The sequence below is a fragment of the Strix aluco genome, chromosome 19, assembly GCF_031877795.1.
Source record: "Strix aluco isolate bStrAlu1 chromosome 19, bStrAlu1.hap1, whole genome shotgun sequence".
Classification (NCBI taxonomy): domain Eukaryota; kingdom Metazoa; phylum Chordata; class Aves; order Strigiformes; family Strigidae; genus Strix; species Strix aluco.
Window position 1 is genome coordinate 14,757,427 of NC_133949.1, and position 26,912 is coordinate 14,784,338.

At 42.0% G+C, this 26,912-nt stretch overlaps 1 protein-coding gene across 1 annotated transcript; it reads left to right on the forward strand.

The window, feature by feature from the left end:
• TADA2A (transcriptional adaptor 2A) lies at nucleotides 1-26,298 on the forward strand. The gene is made up of 16 exons (XM_074845288.1): nucleotides 1-64; nucleotides 1,366-1,533; nucleotides 2,368-2,474; nucleotides 3,579-3,638; nucleotides 4,248-4,339; nucleotides 5,770-5,927; nucleotides 7,348-7,436; nucleotides 8,218-8,290; nucleotides 14,612-14,675; nucleotides 16,653-16,696; nucleotides 17,226-17,336; nucleotides 18,715-18,786; nucleotides 19,405-19,537; nucleotides 20,258-20,301; nucleotides 22,922-22,995; nucleotides 24,743-26,298. Exons 2-16 carry the CDS (start codon nucleotides 1,509-1,511, stop codon nucleotides 24,926-24,928), a joined length of 1,332 nt encoding a protein of 443 aa, XP_074701389.1. The 5' UTR covers nucleotides 1-64; nucleotides 1,366-1,508; the 3' UTR covers nucleotides 24,929-26,298.
• Nucleotides 26,299-26,912: the final 614 nt, after the last annotated feature.

Sequence of the window (26,912 nt, forward strand, 5' to 3'; positions counted from 1 at the left end):
GCGCACGGCGCGGCCGCGGGAGGCCGTGGCGCGCGGGGGCCTTAATCCGCCGCCCCGGCGGGAGGTGAGAGGCGGCGGCGCGGCCCGTGCGCTGCCCCGGTCCCGGCCCGTGAGGAACGAGGCGGGGAGAACTCGGGACCGTACCAGAGCGGGGAGGAGCCGAGCCGGGGCGGGGGAAGCGGGGAGGGCGGTGTCCAGGGAGGGGTGGGGGGTGGGGAACACGGGCTGCCGGGAGCGCGCGCTCCCCACAGCGGCCTCGCGGCGGGGGGGCGGGGCGGAGCCTCTTAGGGGGCGTGGCCTGTCGGGAGGGAGTGCGCCGCCTGGCGGTGATGGGGAGAAGGATCCGCCAGGGCTGGGGGGGTGAGGATTGTGGAGTGGGATATGGGGGAGTGGGGATTGGGAAGTGGGAGTTGGGGGAGTGGGATATGGGGGAGTGGGAGTTGGGGGAGTGGGATATGGGGGAGTGGAGGTTGGGGGAGTGGGGTTTGGGGAGTGGGCAGTGCATGGGGCTGTCGCAGGAACAGCCTGTGCTGCTGTGCTTGGTGCTGGCACCGCTCCAGCGGGTCAGTGGTGCGCGGGTTCAAGCAGCCTTGTAGACGGGGCTAGAGTGGTTCGCCAGTCATAGAGTGAAGTGAGTGCCCAGCAGTGGCTGTGCAGTGTCATGGTCACAGGGTAAAAAGTCCAGCCTGGAAGTTGCTCGTGGTTGTCTGAGGATCCAAGCAGAGGTGCAGGATGTGTAGCCGGGGCTCAAACAGCTGCCATCTGCGTGGGGGGGCTGCACAGCTTCAGTGCTGTCCCTGGACACAGGACCATGCCTCCTCACGTGGTGCATGGAGGAGAAAAGTCTAGAAATAGAAACATGAATTTCAATAAGTGAGAAGCCTGAGCCATTCCCAGCAAAAATACCCTGTAAAAATGCAACATGTTAGAGATCCCACAGTGGAAAGCAACTCAATTCCCTGATGGTGGACAGCGGTGTAGAACCTCACTGTACAGGTGCTGGTGAATCAGGCCTGCTCATAGGAGCTGCCATACAGTCAACACTGAAAATGTAGTTGAGTTCAGCATGGTAGATTTTTGCACTGCTGTGTCCATGCCACCTCTAACCTGTTTGCTCTCTTTCTGGTTCTTCTTGGAGATGCAAAACACTTTCTTGCACAATTGTTCATAACGCTATGTTCAGCACATACGTTCCCGCTGAAAGCCTCGGTTCAGGATTGGTTTATATCCCCATCACATCTCTTCTTGTGCTGTATCCTGTCTCTCTGCATTTAGTTTCTTCTCATACGCAGAAAACAGACTGTCAGTCATGTCAAATGGTCCCTGTTACGAAGCTGCTGACAGCCCTTTTGCTTTTCCGTTCAGGACGCTCTGGGAGGATCTTCTCTGCAAGGGCTGCGTGAGAGACGTCCGCAGGGAGAGAATACCCTTTTGGGACATACTGGTTGGGGCAAGGCTTATGCTACAGGTTTTACTCAGAGGAGCAAGAACACCACCGAGGGAGAGGAATGGAGCGCCTGGCCTCCTTCAGTAGTAAGTACCATAAGATGGCATTTGGAAAATATTTGCCGTTGTTTTAAAGACATTAGTGGCCATCTAGGGGAAAGAGACAGAAAACTAGCAATATTTGGTCCACAGGGTCACTTCTTTGATCAAATTCTCAAGAGTGTGAGTACATGAATGGTTCAGTGGGAATTTGGGTCCTTTTTCTGTCTACTTTTTATAGTTGGGCTAGTTTAAATTCATTTTCATGGAAAAATATGGCTTATAACTTGACAGTCTGTTTCTTTTGACTGCTTCGCAATGAACAAAATAAGAAAAACTTGCAGAGCAGTGTTTCATTCCTCGTTCAGCAATCTGAGCAGTCCGAGGTTTGGACGGGTTACAGAGCAATCTTGTTGATGCCTTTGCAACCAGAGCAAATACCCTTTACGAGTCTGATTTGAGGTAGGTGGATGGGAGACTGCAGCTCTCTGCGCAGTATTCTCCACAAATAAGGCCTTGGGTCTGGTCTTCAGAGCAGAACCCAAGCGTGGGCACTGGATCAAATCAGCCAGCTAGCGCAGCTCCTGGCATCACTGCTGAGTTGTACCGGGAGGCTGCTACAGAGAAGATTGTCCTTTGAGTTGCTGCACAGGTTTAGGTTTGGCCCTCAGTGTATCAGGTCTAGCGGGGATGCAGTGCCAACGTCTCTCTTGCAGCTCCAGCTGAACCAGGAACTTCTAACAGATATTTGGAGAAGCTGCAGTAGGAAAGAGGTTTTATACAACTGAGTTCACTTAAAATTACTGGGCACAAGTGAATTTAGGTGATTGCAAAACCAGTGCCTTGTTTGTGTTGCATGAGATTTTACTTTTGGCTTCACAGATGACCCTTTTGATAAGCCTCCATGCCGAGGTTGCTCTTCGTACCTCACGGAGCCCTACGTTAAGTGTGCTGAGTGTGGGCCTCCTCCCTTCCTCCTGTGTTTGCAGGTAAGTGCAAGGAGAAAACCAAAGGCATTAATTTCTTTGAGAAAGTCATCAAAGGCCTGTCCGGTGCCAAGCTGTTCCATAAATGCATTAATAACTGGTCTCTGTAAACTTGTATCAACACACTTATTTGCTCAGGGACAGGGAAATGACAAAGAAAATGTTGGAGGCTGAAGAACTGAGGCATGAGCAGCTGCAGGAGATTTTCGTGAAGGCAGCCAAAGCTACCTAAAGACATGCAGTCAGCCTGACTGTAACGGAGCGTGCTGCTGCATGTCTAGAGAGAGATTGTTTCTGTCATTTTTTATGGCGTGGAAGAGAAAAGCCATCAAGAAACACCCTTTCCCTGTCACAACACGTTTTTTTCCTCCCAAATGGAAAAGAAAGTTTGGGGAAAGTTTGCAATACTGACAATAATTGTTTGTGACCAGATACAGTTCTTTAAAAATTATGTGCGATCTGATAACCACAGGAAGTACTGCTAGTTTTAATCATTAAATAAATAAATCTGCATTATTCATGATTAAAAAATGGCAATAACCTCTAAAACTGAAGAAGGAGCTTACCCTTGTGCTCAGATATGTACAAAATACACAAACCCGTATTTTGTATATTGGGTATATTTTTGTTCATTTACCTGTACTTAAAAACCCAGAAATTTAACTGTTGCAAATAGCTGCAAACCATGCTGGTGTTTTTTAAACAGAAAACCAAGGTTGAATGGAAACTGTGTTTTCAATATTTAAGAAATGCTCTGTGCTCTCTTCCTGGAACGATCCACTTTAAAACATACCATCAAGCTTCTTTCACCTGCCTGTCTTTGCCAGAAATACCTAAAAAAGTATGTTGGTCCACAGGAGTTATGTCTTGGTGCAAAAGACAAGTAAGATACAAAGACAGATTTAACACAATTTTAACCAAGATTTTTCTACCATTTTATGTTTTTTCTAAAATGAAATTAGAAAAATTTAGTATCTTTGTCAGCATATCAGGTGGTCAGTTTGGGATACCCAGTGGTCAGAGAATAAAAGGAAAAAAAGAGACCAGTTAAAATGTTTTCAGGGCAGAAGTAAGAGACTAACGTAATGCTAATCTTTTGTTCCACAGTGTTTCACACGAGGATTTGAATACAAGAAACATCAGAGTGATCACACTTACGAGATAATGGTAAATATTCCTTTTAGATAACACCTCCCTAATCTTGAGCTTTCATAACTTCCAAGGAGTTAGACCTTTGCTTACTAATATTACATTGAAAAGTTAAGTGATACAATTCTTTGATTCAGAGGTTTAGAACGGCAAAAAAAAGGAAGAGTCTTTCTTGAGAGCAAAGGAAAATATCCACCTGGAACATAATGGAATAGGTTTTTTGCTGTGCCTAGATAGCACAATGCATCTCACTAGACTTCCAGTTCTTTAACCATGTGAATCAACTCCTGTTTCTCTATTCTTGTTCTTTTTTCTCCCAAATTAATCATTTTTAAAGTCTTCAGTAATTTTTATTGTGTTTCATAGCATAACATTGTTGCATTATTGATGGTAGATGCAAAATGTAACAGTATATTCAGAAGATCTGTAAGCTTTTACTGTAGTGGGTGACCCAATGACCTAAATAATCCAACAACTATTTGATCAGCTTTCATGGGACACAGTACGAGTTTAAAACTACTGGTATTATATACTATGTTGTCCTGTAGTTTAGAACTTCTTTGCTCTTCATGTGGTGGATTATAACAGAGGATCACAGCAGTTTGATTTGCTGTTTTCCTTCTCCAGACTTCTGATTTCCCTGTCTTGGATCCTAACTGGACAGCTCAAGAGGAAATGGCTCTCCTGGAAGCTGTGATGGACTGTGGATTTGGAAACTGGTGAGAATTTAGTGGTTCAGCCAACTTCAGTGAATGATGGGTAGTTTTTGTTTCACTTGATCTTACTGTTGAATACATCAGAATATTCAGTTGATTGATTGTGGGTGAGACACTAATTTAGCAGCTAAAGTGGAAGACTGGGGTAGCAGATTCTGTTTTCAGATCTGCTGTTAGATATATGAGGGTTCTTAAAGGCTTCTTGTGAGATGCAGGGCACCTCCAGCAAAGTACAAAGTTCCCTGAGTTCTCATTAAAGTCACCAGGTTTCAAAGGAGCTCAAAAACATTTTCTGTGCCTCAGATTACTCCTCTGTAAAAACCAACTACAGAATTTCTTATCTTGTGTGGGTTCAGTTTGCTTACAGTTGACTAGTTAGGTATTGTTATTTTTGGAGGTTTCCTGCTTCTCTGTCATATTTAGGATAGAGCACTGGAAAAATCTTATTATTTTTACATGTTCTGTTCATTTCTGTAGTTGCTACAGGAGTTTTATGCATCTGTAAATAAAGGAGATCTGTAGCCATGACTTATCTCTCTTCTCCTTCATGAAAAAATAGCTGTATTAAAAGTATGGAGCTCCAGACTTCACTGAAACAGAACTATGAGTTCTTATGTGTACATTGCTGTCGTAATTAACTGCAACCAGTTTTCAGTCTTATGTTCTGCAAGTATGCTGTCTAGTACACTTTGTCCTACTTAGCAATACAAGTAATGTTAAATTTTTCCTTAAACACTTGGCATTTTTCAGCCTCTACCAAATAAAGGGAAAACTGACTTTTTTTCCTGGAATCCCTTGCATCCAATTCTTAGTTTAATAGAAATTAAAATGATTGCTGATGGTGGATTTTTAAAATTTTTTTTAAGTCCTCAACCTACACGGCCGTTTCATTAAGACAAAATGCTTCGTATTTCTAGTCAACCACTTTTCCAAGAAGGTTTGGCAGAGATTTCTAGACTGTGTTTTGTACAACCATTTTGGTGTTTAAAAAAAAACCTGTTTAACATCGCTGCACGAAAGAGGAAACCACTAAAATTTCAAGAGAAACTTTAGAAGAAGAATGCAGTTGTGGACTTAGAATTTACCATTACCTGAGGTTAGTAAAATGTATAAAAAGCTCTCAAATAACAATACTAAATTTCAAGCATATAAAAGATTTAGTGCATTACATCAGCCAGGGAGTTTCTCATGTAAAGACAGTGAATTGCATTACTCACGACCACCAAAAAAGTGCTCCCCAGCACTGTACCAAACAGTAAGTATTGGCTCAGTGTTAGTACACAAAATGTGAATTCAGACATCATTGCAGAGCAGTTCTCTGCACAAGACACAATCAATTGCTTGTCCAAAACTATCTTTTCCCACTAGAGAAAGAAAAAACCCTCAACATTTCTGTGTTCTTCATATTAAGCCTCCCCCTCTTCCCACTTCAGGCAGGACGTAGCCAACCAGATGTGTACCAAATCCAAGGAGGAGTGTGAGAAACATTATATGAAACACTTTATCAACAATCCCTTGTTTGCATCTACGTTACTGAACCTGAAGCAGGCGGAGGAGGCGCAGCACAACGAAACAGCCATTCCTTTCCACCGTGAGTATCCCCTGCCCGCCAGCACCCGCAGGGAGCTTCCCCGCAAGGTCTCTGCTCTTCCAAAACTGGAATGAGCAGCCTTTGGAGAAGGGCAAGCACCACGCATGCAGTTTGCTTTCATTCCCAGAAGGAGAGCTTGTTCTGATGGCTGACTTGAATAACTATAGTAGTAGGGTTTTTTTCACATTAAATCATTGGTGTATCAAATAGACAAGACTGCCAGTTCAGTGGGAAAAGGGAGGGAATGGAGTGATCAGGTTCTCAAAACCAGAAGTTCCTGCACAGCCAGTGGAAATGGTCACTCACAGAAATCACCACAGCAAAAGCCTGGCTGCACGTGTTCGTTTAAAGGACAAACTACCTCAAAGCCACTTCACATGTGGCACGATACAACAGCGTGGCCTTCAGGGCAAATACCAGTGTGAGTTCTCACCCTGATGCTGGGCTGGTTCCATTTCTTGTCCAGACCCTGCGTAGCAATGTTAACCGAGAAGGGATTTCTATCTTTAAAACATTTCATCTGATTATCCACTGTGTACTGGGCCTGACTGCTGATGTGATTTGTGATAAAATCATTCCCTTTAAACTATGCGGATTTCACACCTCTATCTTTAAAACTGTCTTTTAAGAAGTGTATGTTAAATTTCAGCAATTTAACAAATTTTCAGTTTTCCTTAAATTTAACATCTTTAGAATTCCCCCGGTCTAGCAGCTGTTCCATTATAAAGCTCCCCAGAATGGCTGGGTAAAAAGATTGCTTGGTATCTGGAGGTTTCAATTTCACAATAAAGTGGTTAGAGCTAAAGCCGTAGGAACTGGACAATTTTGGTTCTGTCCCTGGCTGTCATTGATTTTTTTATGTGACCTGGGCCAAGACAAATTCTCTGTGCCTCATCTTGCTTTATCTGTAGCATGGGACTTAAAATGCTTAGCTCCTTCACAAGTGTGTTGTGAGCCTCGGTCCATTATTGTCTGTAAAACACCGAGCTCCTCAGTTGGGAAGCGCTGTAAAAATTCAGAGTTGTATAGCTTTAATTGCAGCGCTCTGTAAATGGCACCCAGAAGATGGCAGATTTAACACCACTGTTGCTATTAACTAAAAGAACTTGCACACTGAGACTGAGTGATCTGCAGAGGTTTACTGGGGGGATGCTGAGCTCTGAAATGTAGAGTTTACATTTTATAACTATTAACCTTGAATTTCTGTGTTTGAGAATACTGTGAAGATCTCAGATTACTGCATTTTTCTCTGGATGAACTTGGGTGTTTTTCTGAATATAATGCTGAATAAAAGCCCAGTAAGGGTGTTTTTCTTCAATGAATTATTCCCAGGTTTCCTGCAAAAGAAACACCTATTTACAGATCGTTTCAAAAAGACCCCAAGCGCTACACAACAACTAAAAACCTTGATTTTTTTCAGCTGCTGATGATCCCCCACGGCCTACTTTTGATTCCTTGCTCTCCAGGGATATGGCTGGGTACATGCCAGCGAGAGCCGACTTTGTTGAGGTAAGACTCTCTCTTCTCCCATTATTTTAAATTTGCTGCCGAATGCAAGATCAGCGAACGCACACTTGTTTGCCCCTGCCTGTAGCTCTTTACTCCTCATGTAAAAACCCTTAGAAGAGAGGACAGGGCAGAGTGATTAATCCAAGGGTTTAATTGCAGAGGTGGCGCTGCAAGCCTACAAAGCTGCTCGCAGGCAGGCTGTGCGTCCCCGGCTTTGTGTGCGCGGGCTGTGAGGCACGCTGCTACCACCAGATGTCCAGTCCTTATGCTCTTATGTAAGCAGGCTAGATGTTGTGAATTAGATGCTCAGCAAAAGGGGTCAGCTTCAGCACGCTTCTGTTTCTTTTGCCGTAGAGAAGCACATACGAGTCCGATCCAAAGGTCGCTTGAAAGACCTGCATTGTTTTCAGTGGTTTTAGCTGTGGGCCCAGGGCCCCAATTCCTGTTGCAAAACAAGCTCCTGTACATGAAGTAATGAATTCAGCCATATAGGGGCTTGGTTTTGTACATTAGAGCAGAATTTCCACCACAGTGCGGGAGATTACTTGATTAATTCTTATTATCCTATTGCAGCATCCTGCTCCAGTTCCAGCCATGGGGGTGCATATTATATATTCCCTAGTGAAAGTGAAAGCTCCCCTGTGATGTATGTTGCTCAAGGTTGGAACCTTGTACAACTGTGTATGAATAAATATCTCTCTTTTCAGTACTATGTGTACTGAAACTAGATACCAGTTTTTTGGTGCTAGTTAGTGACAATTTATTAATCACCTCTGAACAGGAGTTTGACAACTATGCTGAATGGGATTTGAGAGATATTGATTTTGTAGAAGATGATTCAGACATTTTGCATGGTAAGTCCCATATTTTTGTACACTGTCTGAAAACAATGTTTCAGAGTGCCTACACAGCATTTCATTGGGACTCTTTTTCTCTACATAAGTTTTAAAAAGCGAACATACATTTTTAATGATCTCACTTCCGTGCGCTGGGATTTAAACACTGGCATTTCTATGGTCCTTACTTTCAAATGTCTTTTAAAAGCTCTTAATCAACTGCCGTACAAATGGTATTTATGTATAGAATAATGCACTTCACTCACTACTGAAATGTAGCCAGCTGTAAAGTAGAACATGACTGAAATCAAATATTCTCCACCAGTAGTAGGCATCTCTTTAGGAAAGACACAAATGTTTTATCCAGTATAAACTCTAGAGAAAGTTTAGCTAAGTAGAAGCAAATTATCTGAAATAGCAATTTGAGGGAGCAGTACATCACTGTTTGAATAAACAGTGAATAAAACCACTGTTTTAATAGACCTACAGGCCTATTAAAAAACAGAAACATCAATTCCTCGATATTACTTCTCCTCCCTGGCTGAAAGATATTCTTTCCATCTACAGAATGTTTGTGAGCACATAGCAAGGCACAACTTTTTTTCTGATGCAGAAAGAGGAACACTTTCTTCTCTACTGCTGATACCCCTTCCCCCTACTATATCTAGTTTCTTAGAAGATCTGTCACTTATTCTAAACTCTGTTAGTTTAGGAAATCTGGTATCAGGGTAGGTATTAATACAGGCAGCAAGGAGGTGTGTAGATTAAGATTATGTGCAACACATTGAAGCTGTTCTGCTCTCCAAGTTGTGTGGTTTTTCATGCAATAAATATGCACCCTGAGTTACAGTAGCACTAGCTGTATGTGCCAACTCTTTTATTGTGAAGGGGATGGTTGTTTGATGAGTCCAGTTACTGCTACTGAGTTTCTGTGAACATAGCTGCCTTAAGAATACCAAATATCAGGAATTATTAAAATGGCATTTTAATCCATAGAGAAGAAAAGAACCTACTTTTCCCCACATTTATAAGTATATATAGTGTTTAAAAGTACTGTGTTTATGCTTCAGAATTCTCCCATCCATGTCAGGCAGTTCTAAGCTAAAGCCTTAGCATCCCTTGGAGACAGACAAATCCTGTTACAGACAGACAGTCTTTCCAAACTTAAAAAATCAGTTTGAAATTTAGCAGTGTACACAGAGCTTTAAGGAATGCAAACTCCCTTGGCTCAAAAAAGGTTATGAGAATCGTATGTCAGTCTCTTCCCTTTTAATGTTTATTGAAAGGGGGACTGGCTTGTGGGCATGTCACGGATTCATCATGTCATCTCTCTACCGTTTATTACTATTAAAAGATATATTTTCTTGCTTCCATGTCCTATTCTAAGTCCTGGTAAGCTGAAAAAGCAAAATAATCTCCTAGTTCTGTTCATTAATTGATAGCTTAATATTCATTCAAGCTGTTTTACTTGTACTGTCTTCTGTACCCCTCACACGTGCCCTCCTCCCACTGCACAGTTCAGCCATTTAAGATATCTCCAGTTTAAGTTGTCAGTCTGAATGCAAAAATCAGCTTTCCTCATCTCTTCAGAATATCATAAAGCTATGCAGGGCAGACCCTTTGGTCTCTCCAGCTCAGTGTCCTGTTAGTACCCCACAGCAGACGCATGGGAGGAGAATGTAAGAAAAGGCAAGTATAGACAGATACTTTTCCTGTCATATCTTCCACATTTCCTGCAGTGAAAAGTTTAGAGACTTCTTGAGCCATAGGTTGTGTTCAGACCATTTGGACCAAAGGATCTGTCCTCCATGAACTTAGCTAACTACTGTTAGAACTGTCCGTATTTGTACCTCGGCCCCCATAACATCCTGTAGCAGTGAGTTCAACAATTGAGTTAGGAGTTCTACAATTTAATTATGTGTTGTGTGAAAAAATACTTCCTTCTGTCTGTCAAATCTTTTGCCTGATAATTTCATTGGATGTTCTCTAGTCCATTCTTCAGTTGTCTTCAGTATTTAGAATGGGATGTCAGGCATTTGCCCTGTGAAAACTGTTTGGCAGAGGTTATGGAGTGTGACCAACTACATTTTCAAACTCTTAGCTCAGGAGCTGGCATATTCCTTCCCACAGCTGTCCGAGATCTGCCCACGTGAGAGAGAATGCCTCTAAAAAATGAAGTCCCAGGGTCTAGCCAGCTGTTTTTCTTTTATATGAGGCATCCTGGGGAGAGAAAGAACTATTTTCTAAAAAACTTTGGAATTGAATCTTTCCCTTCTCCAAGTTAATACAGAAAAGGAAGGAGCTACATCCTCCCCGTCCTGCAGTTTTAAAGATCTCAGATCCTGACTTTGCTTGAGAATATTTTGCAACCTTATTGTAGGATTTCATACGGTAGAAAATGGCTCAACGTTTGGATCCGAAGGCCGGGACAGGCATTGGGATGACTTAAGAAACCCTTGTACTTTCTAGTTAACAGGAGAGAAGGTGGTGAGGCAGCCCTGGAGGCCCAGCTTCTCCTAATCTCTCCCCGGGGTGCCTGTCCCACTACTTCCAGGCAGCGGCTCTAGCCTGCCTCTCTACCCCAGCCCTGCCCACTGGCAAACTTCTTACACTGGATCTTACAGAAATGTCCTTGAAAAGCAGCCCTGGGGCTGGCTTCCGCACCTGCTCGAGACACATTTTTGCTGGACAAACAGCAGACTTTTTTTTTAAAAGGTAAAGATATAAAACAGGGTTTTAACATATTTTACAGCCCAGAGAAACCCAAGTAGGGTCTTGCAGCATAGATGAAGTGTCAGGTTTGTGAAAAAATCCTCAGTTTGTTTTCCTGACATACATTAAACCTCACTGGGTTCAAGATTAGTTTTTGAAAACTACTTTTATATTCCGTTTTTGGAAAGTTACTCAGGCTAGACCCTGAGAACACACTGACCAGAATAATTTCTATGGTCTCTCTTTCTTTCTTTCTTTCACAAGTCACAGATCAGTGCTACAAAGTCTAGGTTGCACATAACACAGGAATGTTTGATGCTTTCGTTGGAACGAAATACCCCTTCTTCCCTTTCCTCCACATTGCTCTGTTTTTCTTAAAATTTTGTAAAAAACACTTTATAAAAAGTTCTGGTTCTAAACTGCTTGACCTCTGTTTCCTGATATCATTGCATTTTCCCTGTTATATTTTCCTGTGTCGCTCTAAACAAGTTCTCAGTATTCCCACAAGAAAGAAGAGTGCAATTTAATACAAGGTGGAAGGGCTCCCAGGCAGCCTTTTATGAGGAACACAGAAACCTGGACCTGCTGACTCACCAGCTCCTCCCGCCACACAGGAGGTCACAGGCATTGTTCAGTCACTTCTTGATATTAGTGAGATGGTAGAAATTGTATGAAATTTCTCATATTTCAATTAACTTCTTGAACTGTTAACTCTTATTCAGTACTTGCAATATAATAAGTGCATGCAAATATATATTGCAGTTAAACAAAAACATAATGGACAGATCAAAAGAAACAACTAGTTACAAATCTGATTCAGCCCAGAGTGCTTGAATATTTCATGGATTACAAGTTTTCATCAGACTGAATTATAACCTTAGTAATTTATCCTTTTTCCCTGCTTTTTCTCCCCTTTCCTTCTCATGTAAATGATTTTTACTTCTAACACTGGAAAATAATTGCTGAAACAGCAAGTTTAGAAGTGAGTGGAAATAGACTGCAACTCTGTCTGTACAGTGGTGAAATTTCATTTTATAAGATACAAGGCAGTCAATGTCCTTCTAAATATTACATGATGTTTATTCTTCTATGGAGGTTCCTGACATGCTCCGAAGGCAGATACTCTGTTTGCCCAGGGTCCTGCTTTCCTCTAGGGAGGGTGAAGTTGGATTGTAGCCATTAAGTTTGTACCAACCAAGGCACACACTGGATACACAGCCTGTTTACTTTGATTAGTTTGCATTCTTCCCATTATTTGGGCCTTGCATGCCAAACAGGTTAGCTAGCATGAAACAAAGGTCTCACTCATTAGTGCTCAAAAAAGTTTTTGCAGACCAAATGAGGCTGAAGAGGAATGAAAAGCAAAGAAACTGTTTTGGACACACTCTGGAGAAACCAAAATATTTTGATTTTTTGGAATGAAGAAAGGAGCCTTGAATTTCTGCCTATCACTGGATCCTTCCCAGCTACTCTGACTATCTCGAAGAACCTATTATTTCCCAAAATGGGCACTCTGAATACAGTGTCAGCTTGGATTATCTTAAGTTACCAGTACAAACAACTGCCTCCCTAGTATAATCCATGGGGAAAAGCACAGGCAAATCATTTTCATTCGTACAGCATCTCTTTTCTCATTTCAATGCAGCATGTAACAGTATAGTAGTCTGAGTTATTCATGCATTCCAGATTTTGTAATCGGCTGTTCCTGTGTGAATATGTCTATTAAAAACAAAAGCCTCTCCAAAAGTGCATGTGGCAGCAAATACTAATTTTTCTGTAAGCAGAAGCTCCATTTTTTTCCTTCATTTGTTCGCATGCATGTTCCTTCCCCTCCCCAGTTGATCATAATTTCTTTCAGAATATTATGCACTCAGGTGAAAGCATCAAAAAGCAATGGTTATAGGTGCATAATTACTTGTGATATTTATAGAGGTTCCCCAATGCAATTTCTGTATGTACTTATTAAGTTCTGCCCACACAAACCCCAGAAAATAACATGTTAGCTTAGCTTGCAGAGAGTTTAAAAATATAAAAATATTTTCCATAAATTGGCACCGATTCCAGCACTTAGTAATATATTTCATTCATGCTTAACTTGCTGCGTTTCCCAATTTCTTGTCCCTACATTTAAGCAAGAAGGAGAATTTGCTACCTGTCCTTGTTCTTAAATTAGGAAACTTAAAAACCTATTTATGAAAACACATGATGATTCTTGAACTATCTGGTTTTGCAAGAAATTTGCAAAAAGAAGTAAGAATATTGTACTCCTGTCTTCATATGTAATCTTTTACTCCTAGATTAAGATCAAATCAGTTTTGTGTAAATTGAAGATTTTTTCGCTAATACAGGATCAGCAAGTGTAAGTCAAAACTGTTGGCTCCTGAACTAATACACACAGCCTTTAGGCTTCAGCTGTCCCTGTTTATAAGAAATTTTATTACCCAGAGGACTGCACAGATGAATTGCCTAGAGGATAGGGGCTTCCTGGTGTTTACATATAAATATATATTTTAAAATAGACACATAACCACACTTCTTTCTTAATTGCATTATTCATTATTTATCGGAGAGTGCAATCAATAAACTGCCAGTATCAGTTTTGCTCTTTTCCTGTAACTACAGAGAGAGGATTGTGGATTCTGTCACACTTGGGCCACCCCTGTTCACACAGCACGGTGGGCTGAAGGGGGAAGTGCTCTTGCTTTGTTTCTTTACAGAGCGTAAACCCACTGCCAAGTCTTAAGCCTCTTCTTTCTGAGAACATATTGAAATGATTAACGTAAAGGAAAAAAAGCCAAGCAAGAAATCGGCCAACTCTACGCTTATTTAATGACCTAGAATTTTTGCATTATTTAACAAAATGAGGGAAAGGAAGGTGATAGGTGTCTCCTTATCTTTTCTTTCAAGAATTTACCAAAAAAGTTTGTTAACCTAATGGTTACAGGAAAAAGAAGCTGAAGGATCTCCAAGTGGATCAGGCAGACTGCAGACAGATTTGATTTTGAAAAGGATATGATTTCTAATGAGCACACCTTTTTCCTGTGCCTCTTCGCATTGTCATGAACTATTCTCTTTGTTCTTCTGGCAGACAGATAAGTTTAGAAGTTAACAAGCTAAAATCTTGTAGATGTTTTTAAGAACTGTTAGCAAAGGCTACTTTGAATCTTCACAGTTCAGAACTGTGTCTTTCTATTTTTTGGAGTTCCTTGTTCTGTGCAAGGAAGCCTTCGTCCAAAGATGATACCTCAGGTCCTTAAATCTGACAAATTTGCTTTTCAGGAGAAGGAATACTTAACAATTGCAAGCATGAGGGAACAAATAAGTGCTAATAGTAAAACTGTCCAAGAAGGAAGAGGAAAAGAGTTCTCGGGATCTATGCAGGTTTATTATTTACAGACACTAATGTATTTGTAAGGACTAAGCAAGAGAAAGCTACTACAGGTAGCGTGTACACAGTCTGCAGAAGGTTAGCCTCTGGTGAATTTATGCCCCTGTAAAATTGCCACAGGATTTTTAAAACAGCAGAGTGACCATTTCAACCTACCATGAACGTAAAGGCTTGAAAATTGGTCTAATACAGTGGTTACTTATGTATTCTGTAATCTTTTTTTTTTAATTACTTTGCAGCTCTGAAGATTGCAGTTGTAGATATCTATCATTCCAGGTTAAAGGAAAGACAGAGAAGAAAAAAGTGAGTTTTCAAGCAATAACTGTGTTCCTTTGCTTCATTACCATGTTTTGGTCCCCAGTGTTGTCCTAATACTAATCATAATTGATTTCCTATAGCATCCTTCCAGACAATCCCCATGCATGGAGACCTTCTGCTATGAGACTTGCATCCCAGGCTTCACCTTGGATGTGTGGTTCTCCTGCTGCGCACAGATTAAGATCAGGCACGTGGCTTTAGCAACGGTATCAGCCCAGAAAACACAGATTAACAGACCCTGAGACTGAGTAGTACACATGGTTGACGAAGGACCTCTACACACCATAACTCTCCTTTAAACGCTCAAAACAAGTCATTAATTGTGAAATGCCTATTCTCCGGTCCTTTTTAGCGCATGAAAGTCATGTACGCAGTGCTCTTCATATTACTATCCCAAATCCAGTTATACATAAATAACTAAAGCTTCTCACACACCTTAGGAGATCACGTAGCCGTTTTGCAGAATGAGAAACTGAAATACTCTCTGGGAAACTGGTCACAGGTCCAGGGCTAAGAACCAGAAAAAAGGCAAATCTCTGTTCTTTTTGTTCCCTCTGTAATGCCGATGGACTGCACATAATTCATTTTCTACTTTAGGGAAAAAAAGAAGCTGCCAGTCTGTGACTAATTGCTAGACCCCCACGTTCTCTGTAGAAATGCTTGCATCGTTATTCTTCATTCTTAGTGGTCCATAAGTTAGTTTTCCACAATGTGTAATGGAGATAACTATATTGCTGACATGAGTTTGAATAATTTATTCAGTTCATTTGACAGCTTTCTAGAATGACTCAATCTATTCATTAAATTCAGTTTTATTATAACTTTCAAATACTTTGTTCAATATTTAAAATTATATCTTGCTGTATTACTCCCTGCTGGAAGAATTAGTAATTTGGTGTAAGACTCCTCCGTTCCTTCTCCTCATAATGTAGCATAGTTCTGCTGGATGACAGGTAAGAGTTGATACGTATTGACCTGGTTCTTTATAATTCATAAATAAAAATATTTATGTGGTATAATTTCCATTATGATAAATCATGTCACACTAAAAGAAAGTGCCATAAGGCTCAGTTATATAACTCAAATAGGTGTCAGGTTTTGTAAAGTTTCTCCAGCAGGATGGGACAAAAATCTGGAAAATGACATAAAAATGCTGATGTCAGTCTCAGAAAGGCTTCTCTACATGGGACAGGAATATTCTTTTACACATACTAAAGAAAATGTAATGGATTTTATAGAGCAAATTCCAACCTGACCTTGATGAGCCCAACTTTGTAGTATCTCTTACCTTTGCAGAAGTTGGGTGCTTATCAAATTGCCACATAGCAATGACCACATCACATCTGCTGAAACCTGTGACAAATTCTCTGTCATGCACTTGTAAATATCTTACCTGCCTTTTTACTCTGCTCATTTCCCTGATCCTGTCAGGAGCACTTCAAACTTACGAGTTACCTAAATCATTTTCCTCTTTTTAAAATCTATGCTGCCATGGAAAAATTCTTTTATCCTGCGCCCAGTGGTGAAATTTACAGTCCATCTCTCACCCTTGCTCTAGTAGAAGGACGTTTGCCTCTCTCTGAAGCTGGAAATCATGCTTCATGAGACATTCCTTTACCTCCAATTTGGGAAGGGCAACTTATAAGACACTGCAGATGCGAAATCTGTGCCTAAAGAAGCAATTTCAAACCTTTAAAGCAATTGTAGCTCCCTTTGTACTTAGTGCTGTCAGAGCTGGACTCATGCACGCCGCTGCCCAAAATTTACCCGGATTAAAGCTGTGCTGCATCACTACACCATGTTTCTCAGCTAGCCAGCTCAAAGATTGTGGAAATTTCATACGTGTTTAGTTTTAGACCCTTCTGATGGTCTAAATCAAAAGTTTCTTCTGAAGCCTTTTTATTTATGAGGTAGTACAAGAGTTAATGCCTTTTATTAATACCATTTTGCTCTCAATTACAGAATTATAAGAGATCATGGCCTAATCAACCTCAGAAAATTCCAGAGTGAGTATCAGGTGTAACTGTTTCACTTTAAAGTGGCCTCTACTCGGGAAGCAAAACTTTGCATGTTCACTGTTTCCAGTGCACCAGTGTGGTTTATTCATACTGGACCATATTCAGATGGTCTGAATTCCAGCAGATTTCCTGCCCCAGCTGTTTCCAACTGGCTGGCTCTAACTGCTCCCAGCTCAGTGTTTTAGTTACTGCCTCGGAATTGCTCTTCGGAAGCATTTCGGCCTCCACTGAGTAGGGAGGGGGGTGAAGGTGAAATCTAGGCCTTTTAAGTGCATCTCGCTATTCCAAGAAATTATCAAATAACATTTAAATATCATCCTTTATGCTTTTAAGGGCTGTGTAATTTTGTTGCTTTTTACTCAGCAGTTTGTAGTTGTGACACCAAAATGGCCAGGAAGTGCACCAAATGTGGATCTTTGGGCAGTTCACAGAGACTGGTAGTCACTTCAGGTTCCAGTGAATTTATTTTCTTCCCGCAGTAGGAGTGATAAGGTGTGTCACTTTTTCCCCCCTCTAGTTTTGGAAAGACGATATCCAAAGGAGGTTCAGGACCTTTATGAAACAATGCGACGATTTGCACGAATTCTTGGACCGGTAGAGCATGATAAGTTCATTGAAAGCCATGCATGTAAGTATTTTGAGGATTTTAGCATGTATGCTCTTCAGTAGGTATAATGAGGGGTTGCATCATCTACAAACTTTCCTAAATATATACCACTCCTGGAGGGCAGGAGGTTGTTTTCCTCTTCCTCCCCAATCTAACTACCTCAGAAAAACAAATAACATTTGTGGTTTGATACATTAAATGAGCAGCAACTGTTTTTTTCCATTAAACTGTGTCTGAGTTCTTTGTTTGATTTCTCAGTTGACTGAACATTCTGGTCATGTGTTAGAAGTAGTATTTTCTTATCAAAAGACCACTATTCATTTACTGGGACTCTATATCACTAAAAGAACAAAATCCCTAAAATTTATGTCTGTATTGAGAGATTGGGAGCTGGCAGCGAATCGTGAATTCTGTGAAAGGTGCATGTTAAACTATTACATGTGTACATAATTATATAGTACAGCTGTCATTATGGCCCTTACCTTGAAGGGAGAGGCATTGTTCCATCACCAAATCATCTCGAGTCTTTATGCATAATCATAGCATGCATTTAGTCAAATTCCAGTACGAGTCATTACATCCTGCTTAATTCTGTGACTTAAACTGGGAAAATTGTTGCTCATTAGAAGGAACAAAGCATTTAAATAGTTGTGACTGTATTTTCAGGGCACCCTGTGTGAAATACCAAAAGTATGATCCTGCAAAATCATGAGTCCCACATGTGAGCGCGAGTCCAGGAACCTCATTTTGTTGTTGTAGTGACAGCGAAGTCCTCAACTTGACCCGACAGTCAAGTACCCACATTATACAGATCTCCTGAGTAGTATGAGGAAGCAAATCTGAGACAAGCAAACTTGCTCACTGTAAAACTAAGCAATGCCTGGAAGCCAGCTGATAAAAGCTAGACAGTAAATATCTCTGAGCAAAAGAAACATGCGTATTTAATCTTAGCGACTGCAGGAAAAGAGTTGTCTGCAAGGAAAAATTTTGGAAGGCCCAGTTATGAAAGTCATAGTTCAAAGACAGTATTAGGTGCTATAAGGAGACTGGATGGAGTTGTTTTTCAAACCTATTGAAATGCCTCCTGGAAATCCTACATGATTGTTATTTGCCTTGTCCCAGGGTATGGCAAAAGAAGTGTCAAAGCATGGAGATAAAATCACTTTTCTCAGCACACAAATGCTAGAAACCAGCTTAAATCTGTGATCAGGGAGCGTGAGGACACAGTGAGTTTGAGATGTGGTACAGACTTGTGCAGAGAGGTTAACCCTGTCTGTGGTTCTGTGTACTTCATAGCCGAACTGTGTAGACAGCTAAGAACGAGCAGTGTTCCTAGTGCAGTTCACTGCCTCCCCCGCTGACCCACATTTGTTTTTTGGATACTCTTTTGATAAAACAGTGGAATTTGAGCTGCGAAGGGAAATAAAGCGACTACAGGAATACAGAGCTGCAGGAATCACCAATTTCTGTAGTAAGTACCTGATGCATTATTCAGCCCATTCCCATTCATCAAGGTGTGGAAGGGTGATTTTACAACATTTAGGATGTGTTGAATAAAAAGACACTTATTTTTGAAATGCATTTGCCTGGCTCTTTAACTGAACAAGGCGTTAGCAGTAACGCTTCAGTCCAGCTGTGCTTTTTTAAAGCTAGTTTGAGCCATCAGCTTAGAGGAAGCTGTCTAGCAGAGCTCTGCTTTAGTGACCACTTTGCAAAAGATGCAGAAAAAAAAATATATGTCATGGCACAGTGGTCTCCAGTGCTTTATCTCTGGACACTTTCACTGGCTATCAACAAGTGTGATATCTGGGGGGAGGCCCAAGACCTCTACATAAATGAAATGCCCTGTTTTATCCTGGAATTGGATCATGGAAGCCTTTTTTGTTTGCTTTTGGCCTGAAATTAATGGGGGGAGGGGTGCAGGGTGGAATCTAATACCTTCTGATGCCAAGTAGTTGTCATGAGGGAGAATAGCAGAGTCTGGTCCAGAGCTAGAGAACAGTTTCTCACTTATTTCCTAAAGCAGAAAAACTGGTCTGCAAATTTTGACCGAGGCGGCTGGTGAGAACGTGGTATCTGTTTGCCATAGGTGCCAGAACATACGATCACCTCAAGAAGACGAGGGACGAGGAACGCCTGAAGCGCACTATGCTTTCGGAAGTCCTGCAGTACATCCAGGACAGCAGCGCCTGCCAGCAGTGGCTCAGTCGACAGGCCGATATGTACGGTTACAGTAAGACTGTGCATTCGACATTCCTATGCTTTAGTCACAGAGGGGCACCAAACACGTTTTTCTGTCTGATACAACAAATGCATTCCCAGTTAATTACAGTAGGAACAGCCTGCAAAATTCAGAAGGGCAAGAAACTGGATAACAGTAGTGCTTGTTGAAGTGCAGACAAGCAAGCAACGAGTAAGGGAGCAGAATCTCAGTTTTCTGTATTTCATATTACAGGAACTTAACTGCTGTTAATAAAGTCATGAAGGGAAATGAGGTCTTTATGGATATTAATGAGGGCACAGATGACACTTGAAATGTTTCAGATGATTTTAGATGCAGCAGCATTATTAATGTGTAGTCACCCTGCACAAGCACTTTGATTTAAGGAGCAAGCTGCAATGCAAAGGAAGTGCATCCTGTATGCCACGTGGTCAGAGAAGATGATCTGTAATTTCCCCAGTCAGACTCCACTGCATTTTTTATTGTACCCCCTGCCCCCTCCCCCCCCTTTTTTTTTTTTTTAGACATGTTTCAGACATGGTCTTCAATCTGGGAGTGCTAAATATTTAGAAATCCTGTTGACTTGAGATCAGGGCCTGGGTTATGCGAGTTGAATTGTATAATTATTAGAAGTTGGGGAAAAAGTAGTTGCAGGGCTAATATATGCCGTTATTCTTAAAAAAAACCATGAAGGCAATTTGAAAATTTCCTTTCTTTTCAGTGATTCCGGCCTGACTCCCACGGTACCAGTTCCCTCAAATTCAGGTAACTGTTAGGTGATGGTCTGTGATAAAAACCCCGCTGAACGTTCTGACAGCTGCTGCAGAGTGACTTTCTTGCTTGAGTGCTAAAGCCTCGGTCCTCAAGCCTCATGGTTAAACACTGCTTAAGTCAACATTACCTCAATCTGTAACTCATTCCACATACAAATCCTGTAGGATTTTTTTCTGAATTTCTATATTTTTCTGACTGCAGGGGGAAAACCCATCCTAAAGCTACATTAACAAGGCAGGAAAGAAAAGAATTTTCACGTGATAAAAAAATTTTATCTTTAAAAGATAAAGCTCAGCCAGGTTTTTAATGAGGCTGTACAGCACATACCATAGCAACATGAACCCAACAGAAAGCAGATTTGGGAGGGCAGAGCACCAGAAAACAGTTGCCTGAAAAGCAGGCAATAGTTGCAGCATTAAGCACTCCAGAGTGACAGAATGAGATGATACAGGTTGCCTATGCAACTTCAGTTTTCCTTTTCTATGAATATGCTTTTATATTCTTTAATTCTATAATCACAAATTATGTTTTTTTTCCACCAAGAGGACCCCTACTTCTTTCAGTGCCCAGTAAGGATAGATTCAGGGGTCAGTCAAGGCCCTCCCGAACAAGACTTCTATAAAATTCCACCTCATTTGTTGAGGTCACAGGGTGGCGTGCAATGAATGAGACTGGGGTAAAGTTTTACTGTAAGGCTGTTAAATGTTGCCAGGGAAAACTGGCTTCAAGCTCTGTCTCTACATCCAGTTTTTATGTGGATGCTAATAACCACTTGAACCAAACTTCTCAGAGGTGGACACTGAGTCTATATGTTCTTCCTCATTTCTGCCAGGAGCCTTGGAAATTTGGGTCAGAATACCAAGCAATTAGTCATTGCAGTATGCACTGTGTTTTAAACATATTTGGTGATCACTAAGATCTGGTATTTTGGAGAGAAAATAGCACTGTGTATCTCAGGCTGGGCATCCAGAGGCCATGAAATGGGGACAGTATCCCCCCAGCTGAAGGGCTGGTATGAAGAATGAAGTTAATTTTTTGTGAAGTATTCAGGGGCCCGTGAAGGAGAAGAGCCCAAGAGAACATGAATTGTTTTGCCTGTGGAACTCAGATGGCATGTAGTGTTTACAACCAGTATCACATGTTGAACAAAACCCAAACAAAATACCATATAGTTGCTAATTAAGCGAACATCCTGCATACTGAACAAGGCAAGGATACTGTGGAAAAACTGCCACGTGTCTATATAATTAAAGGCTGCATCATACTAAATATACAAGAGGGTAAATTAATGTTGCTTAACTTTACTTCTACATTTGACTTTGCAGCCTTAATATGTTTTCTTTAATGTAGTTTGCATGTGTTTGTTATTTCCTAGGTTTATAAAAGAGTAAAACCAAATTCTGTCATGTCTCATCGTAGCACACTCGTCCCAAGCTGTAGAAAGAGGGAGCAGTGCTGGGAAATAACTTCCTCTACACCTACCAGACACTCACTACTCCACATTCTTTCTCGTCCTTCAGTTCTCTCTCTGACCAGGCTCCCCAAACCCAGCCAGACTCCCATCTGTTTCCTACAGATGCCCAGGAGAAAGAGAGAGAGAAAAGATCCCCGGTCCCAGAGCAGGACCCGGACAGGGCAGGGTCTGGAGCAGCAGCCAGCACAGTCCTTGGGAAAATGGAGCTGCACATGTCCCAAGAAGTCATCACTTTGCCAAATTTGGGAAGTCTGTCCTGGGATAGAGAGACCCATCTCTTGACAGTGCTAAATATGCAACGCCCAGCACAGGGGCAATAGGCTGTCTAAAAATGTAAATAAATAACCCTAGCTTTGTTCTGAGCTCTGGAAGTTAAAAAAAAAATACTATTAGAAAAAAACCCAAACAAACCTGCAAGTAGACAGCCCTTGTGAAAGTTTAAGCTGCACCAGTTAAAGTTCAGCAAAGTCACAAACAATAGCAAAAGTGAGAACTATCAGACTACCTTGTGATAGGTATTTCTTTCAGTATTATTTATCATAACAGACAAAAATAAATCCGCAAACTGCATTTGCTTTACAATATCTGCATCGTATTTAAAGGCATTTAAAGAAAACTCTGCCTCCTGAAGTTGCCAGCAATGCCAGAGAAATTGGCTGCTATCAGAGTGATGAGCAATCTCGGCATCCTGGCAGGGCGCTGGTGTCACACCTGCTGGGAGTGAGTCCTGCGCGCTGCGCACACCCGGGGCACACCCTCCCCGCAGCACCCACCTCGCTGACCCCGGCTGCAGGAGGCAGTTTAGTCAGGAGGTACAGCCCAGCTTAACCACAGCCAGTGCCAGCTGACAGAAAGCTATTGTCCTCCAGTTCCTCCTAAAAGCCAGTGAGCCAGGGTTAACAGCGTAAGAGTCCTCATGCAAGTGTTCACAGCGCTTAACTCTGCCAGTTGCAAAATCATACCTTTTATCAAATCAGTGCAGTTTTTATGTTAAGCCCTGAATAACCTTGTCTACAAGCACTTGGATCACACTGGGTTAACATCACAGGATTGAATTGCCTCTGTGGTAACACGCCTAAGGAACAGCCACGGCCAAAGCACTCAGTTTTTCAGCGTTTTCCTTTCTTGTCTCCGCAGGTAGACGGAGTGCCCCACCACTGAACCTCACAGGTCTCCCAGGGACAGAGAAACTGAACGAGAAGGAGAAGGAGGTGAGGAAAGGAATGGAAAGAGAATCTATATAAAACTTTTATCTTCACAGCGCAGGGGTGTTCACACCGTCTGTCTCAGGTGCTGTGAATATCACCTCAGCTTTATGCCCTGGCTACTCTTTCCTGCTCGCAAAAATCATTCAAGTTTTCCAGTTGGCTTCTTAATTTCAGTTACCATACCGTACGTACAACATGGCTGCAGCAAATTAGCTTATTTAGCAAAGAAAGGTGGAGTGTGCCAAGGTGCTATTATGAGCTATTGCAACATCCAGAGTATGACATCCTCTCTTCCTCCGCTGTGAGACTGGGGTGAGCAGAAGGGTTATTTTTTCTTAATGAACATTGGTTTTAAAATTGGTAGAGGATTTCATCAAGGGCTTCACTGGACACATCACTGAACCTGAATAGCGGAGCTCTTGCTGTATTACAGAGATCTCACAGCCAAACCTCAACCAGTCACGGTTGGTGTTTCACTGTAACACTGATGTGAACCATGGGGCCCATAACAGTGTATTGTTCTTTTCATGATTTTTCCATATTTCTGCTTTACAAAGCATATACCAAGCTTTTTGTATGCACGTGTGACAGAGAATGGAATCTGGCTTTCTTTAAGCCGTGAGTTGTTGTCCCATGCAAATGCAGCGCAGAGCCTGCCCTGTATTCATGGCTCAGCTTCTTCTGCAGCCCAGTGTAGGCCTGTCCTCTAATTCAGTGAGAGGCAACACTGGAAATCTACTGAAATAAAATATATATATATATCTATCTTTTAATAGAAGCCATAATCTGTCCTTAGATTGTCCACAAGGCAGAGTTCAGTGTATGTGAAACGCAGATGTATTTCAGACTTCTCCCTCTGTGTGGAAACTGTTTCCCCTTCGCTGGAGATGGCAGCATTGAAAATCAGATCACAGATTCACCATGGAACATGGCATTTCTGGCTCCACTCAGCGTATAAATAATTGTGACTAGGACATTAGTGTATATGGGGAATCTGATTTCCTCGTCAGCTGAGACATAAAGTCTGAGTTCCTCTGAATTCTGCAATTTCCTATCAATGAGGAACAATCATTAAGCTTTTCCTTATTAAAAGGAGGAGACAGCCAGTACCTCCACTGGGAGCAATACAACGCACCAGCTCGACAGCGGCTGGTATTTGGAAGCTCAATAGGAGCATTGCAGCCTCACAGCAGAGCAGAGGGGCTGTTGAAAGCAATTTCTTCTCCCCAACTTCCAAACACGTCATGCCCTCCCTGCACGGTTGCCATCCTGGCCTTCCGGAGGGGGCAGACGTTGTGTGCATAGCTGCTTTTGTAGAAAGGTATTAAAGACTTAGTCTGCAGGGGATTAATAGACAGATGCCCTCCCTGGCTCTGGTCCAGCATGCTGAATTGCTGGTTGCAAGTCTCTTTGGCATGTGTACTTCCCTTGGTTTGTAAAGAACAACGCCCACACAGGACACACTCATAGTTACGCTCCTGTGAGCTGAGAGCTTGCTTTCATCCTCCTAGTTTGTTTTTTAGGCAGGAATGTTTTTGAATGCAGGAGCCAGCAAGCTGCTCCCCTCCCTACCTGTGGATCGAAACAGCTCGTAATGCAATTACTGTATGCCTCCCCCATGCAAAAAAAAACCCCACATTTAAAATGTTTTCAGAAAAAATATCCACAATGTTACTCCCCCAGCAGGGATCACAGAATGAAAGAGCATGACAAGTGTTAGTGTTTATTAACTTCACCTTTTGTCTTCCAGCTCTGTCAGATGGTGAGGTTGGTCCCTGGAGCCTATTTAGAATATAAAGCTGCTTTAGTGAACGAGTGTAACAAACAAGGAGGCCTGAGACTAGCGCAGGCTAGAGCACTCATCAAGATCGATGTGAACAAAACCAGGAAAATCTATGACTTCCTTATCAGAGAAGGGTACATCACGAAAGCCTGAGGACAGACATCGGCACTTTGGCTGGAGCAGACAGATGTGGAGAAGCTTTGAAGTCGCTTTGACAGCGCTGAAAGATTTTAACAGTGTTGAATGAAGGACATTTCCTTTTGTTTAAAATCTTTTGGGGCTTTTTTTTTGTAAAAACAAGTAGGGAGCTTTGTTAAATTGTGTGAATACTGACATTTCTTTGTCTGGTTTCCTTTTGACTCTGCTGTTTAACACTGCTGTTGTCAGAATTACGCTGCCATGTAGCGCTGGGAAGAATCATATGCCATCTAAGCTAGACTTAAATGTGAATGGGCATTCATTTCTAACACCTCTTGTAACTAAAAAGGGAATCACAGTACTTTTATGCTGACAGTGACACAGAATAAGGACAGAAGAGCAGCACGCAGCGAGAGTGACACTTTGACTTTGTGCGAGTATAGGGGTATAGAAACGCAGTCCCCTCCCTTGTACTCCTTCCTAAAACAGCGGCAGCTTTCAAAGGAGATAGCACATGCCTGCGGGTATAAAAATAGAGTTTGAAGTGGTCCACTCTTTTTAACTTAATTGTGATAAAGGATGGGAAAGGACATTGCAGGGAAGCTCCTCAACAGTTGTTACTTTTATGTGATATTAGCACATATCACAGCATGAGAGCACTGTACAAACCAATAAGCTTCATCTGCTTGCTCTGGATTTGTGATAGTCAAGTTCTATATAATCCCTCAGTTTAAGTCTTCGGAGCTCCAGCTCGTTGGAAAGGCTGGATGTTACAACCAGAACAGCCTTTCGGAACACAAAGAAAGACGCTCCGTGCCCCGACCTTCTCTCACAAAGATGACAAGCAAAGAGCACAACAAACTGCCCAGAGCACACACTTCAGCCCTCCTGCTCGAGGGGCCTTACTCTCAGCTTATCCATGTCAGCGGTGACTTACCCAGGTGACCAACAAAGCAACGATGAGGTGCAACAAGTCGCCACACACACACGCACAACGTCACACCGGAGGATCCATCGTGCGGCTTCAGAACAAAACCTTTGTATTTGAAAACACAACCAGGTGATGGAGATGGTTCTTTTCAGATGCAGCTTGGCGTGGATCACGAGACAGTAAAGTCTTTATCAAACAGCTTCCGTTGCTAACGTATAACGCTGAAATAATGTCCTATATGTAACCTAACAGCCAAAGAAGGTGGGATGGTGGGTGCTTTCCAGTTGGGGATCTTGTGGGAAAGCCCAACTAAGCTACAGCTATACCAGTACCTACTTAAGGGGATTAGATTTGGGGTTTTTTTTCCCCAGAGTAATTATTCTGTGTACCCGAGGTGCCACTGAATGTGAAGTATTTTGATTTATAATAAAATCAAAATGGCTTGAAACAATCATCCATTCGCGTTCCTGGACTCCGAGTGGGACTGTAAAGGTCATGCAGCTGCCTGTATCTGTATCCATCAACTTCCAGCCATGAGAGAAGAGATAAATGCCCAACAGTGGCTGTATGGATGTGACCACTAAATTACCTAGAAAATATTGCTATTTAAAGAAGAGCAGCAGTAATAAACCACATGTTGAAGATTAAAGTCTGTAGCAATTGAGACTGTATAGACTGGGAATGCCAAGGGAGGGGACAAAGTAAGCTGTAAATCCTTGGGAATGTTTTTCCCTGTTGTCTTTTAACATTAACCACACAGCTGAACTACCTTTCCTCTTGCCCAGTCTCCTGTGCTGCAACTTGTACAAAAAAAGCAGCAGTTGAGTCAAATACACCGGTACCATCCGGAGATCAGCAACATCCTGCCCAAACTTCAGCGACCTTCCTTCACCCCAAAGTGACCCAGAGAGGACTGTGAGCATGACCTGCTTTGACCCAAAGCTGAGCTGTTGCCAAGCCCCATGCTTTGGGCACTGCTAAATAACTGGCCTGTCTGGAAAATGTCAGGGAGAAAACATCTCTGAAAAGGTGAGAACTGTGATCAACTGGCCAGGAGGGGAACCAGGA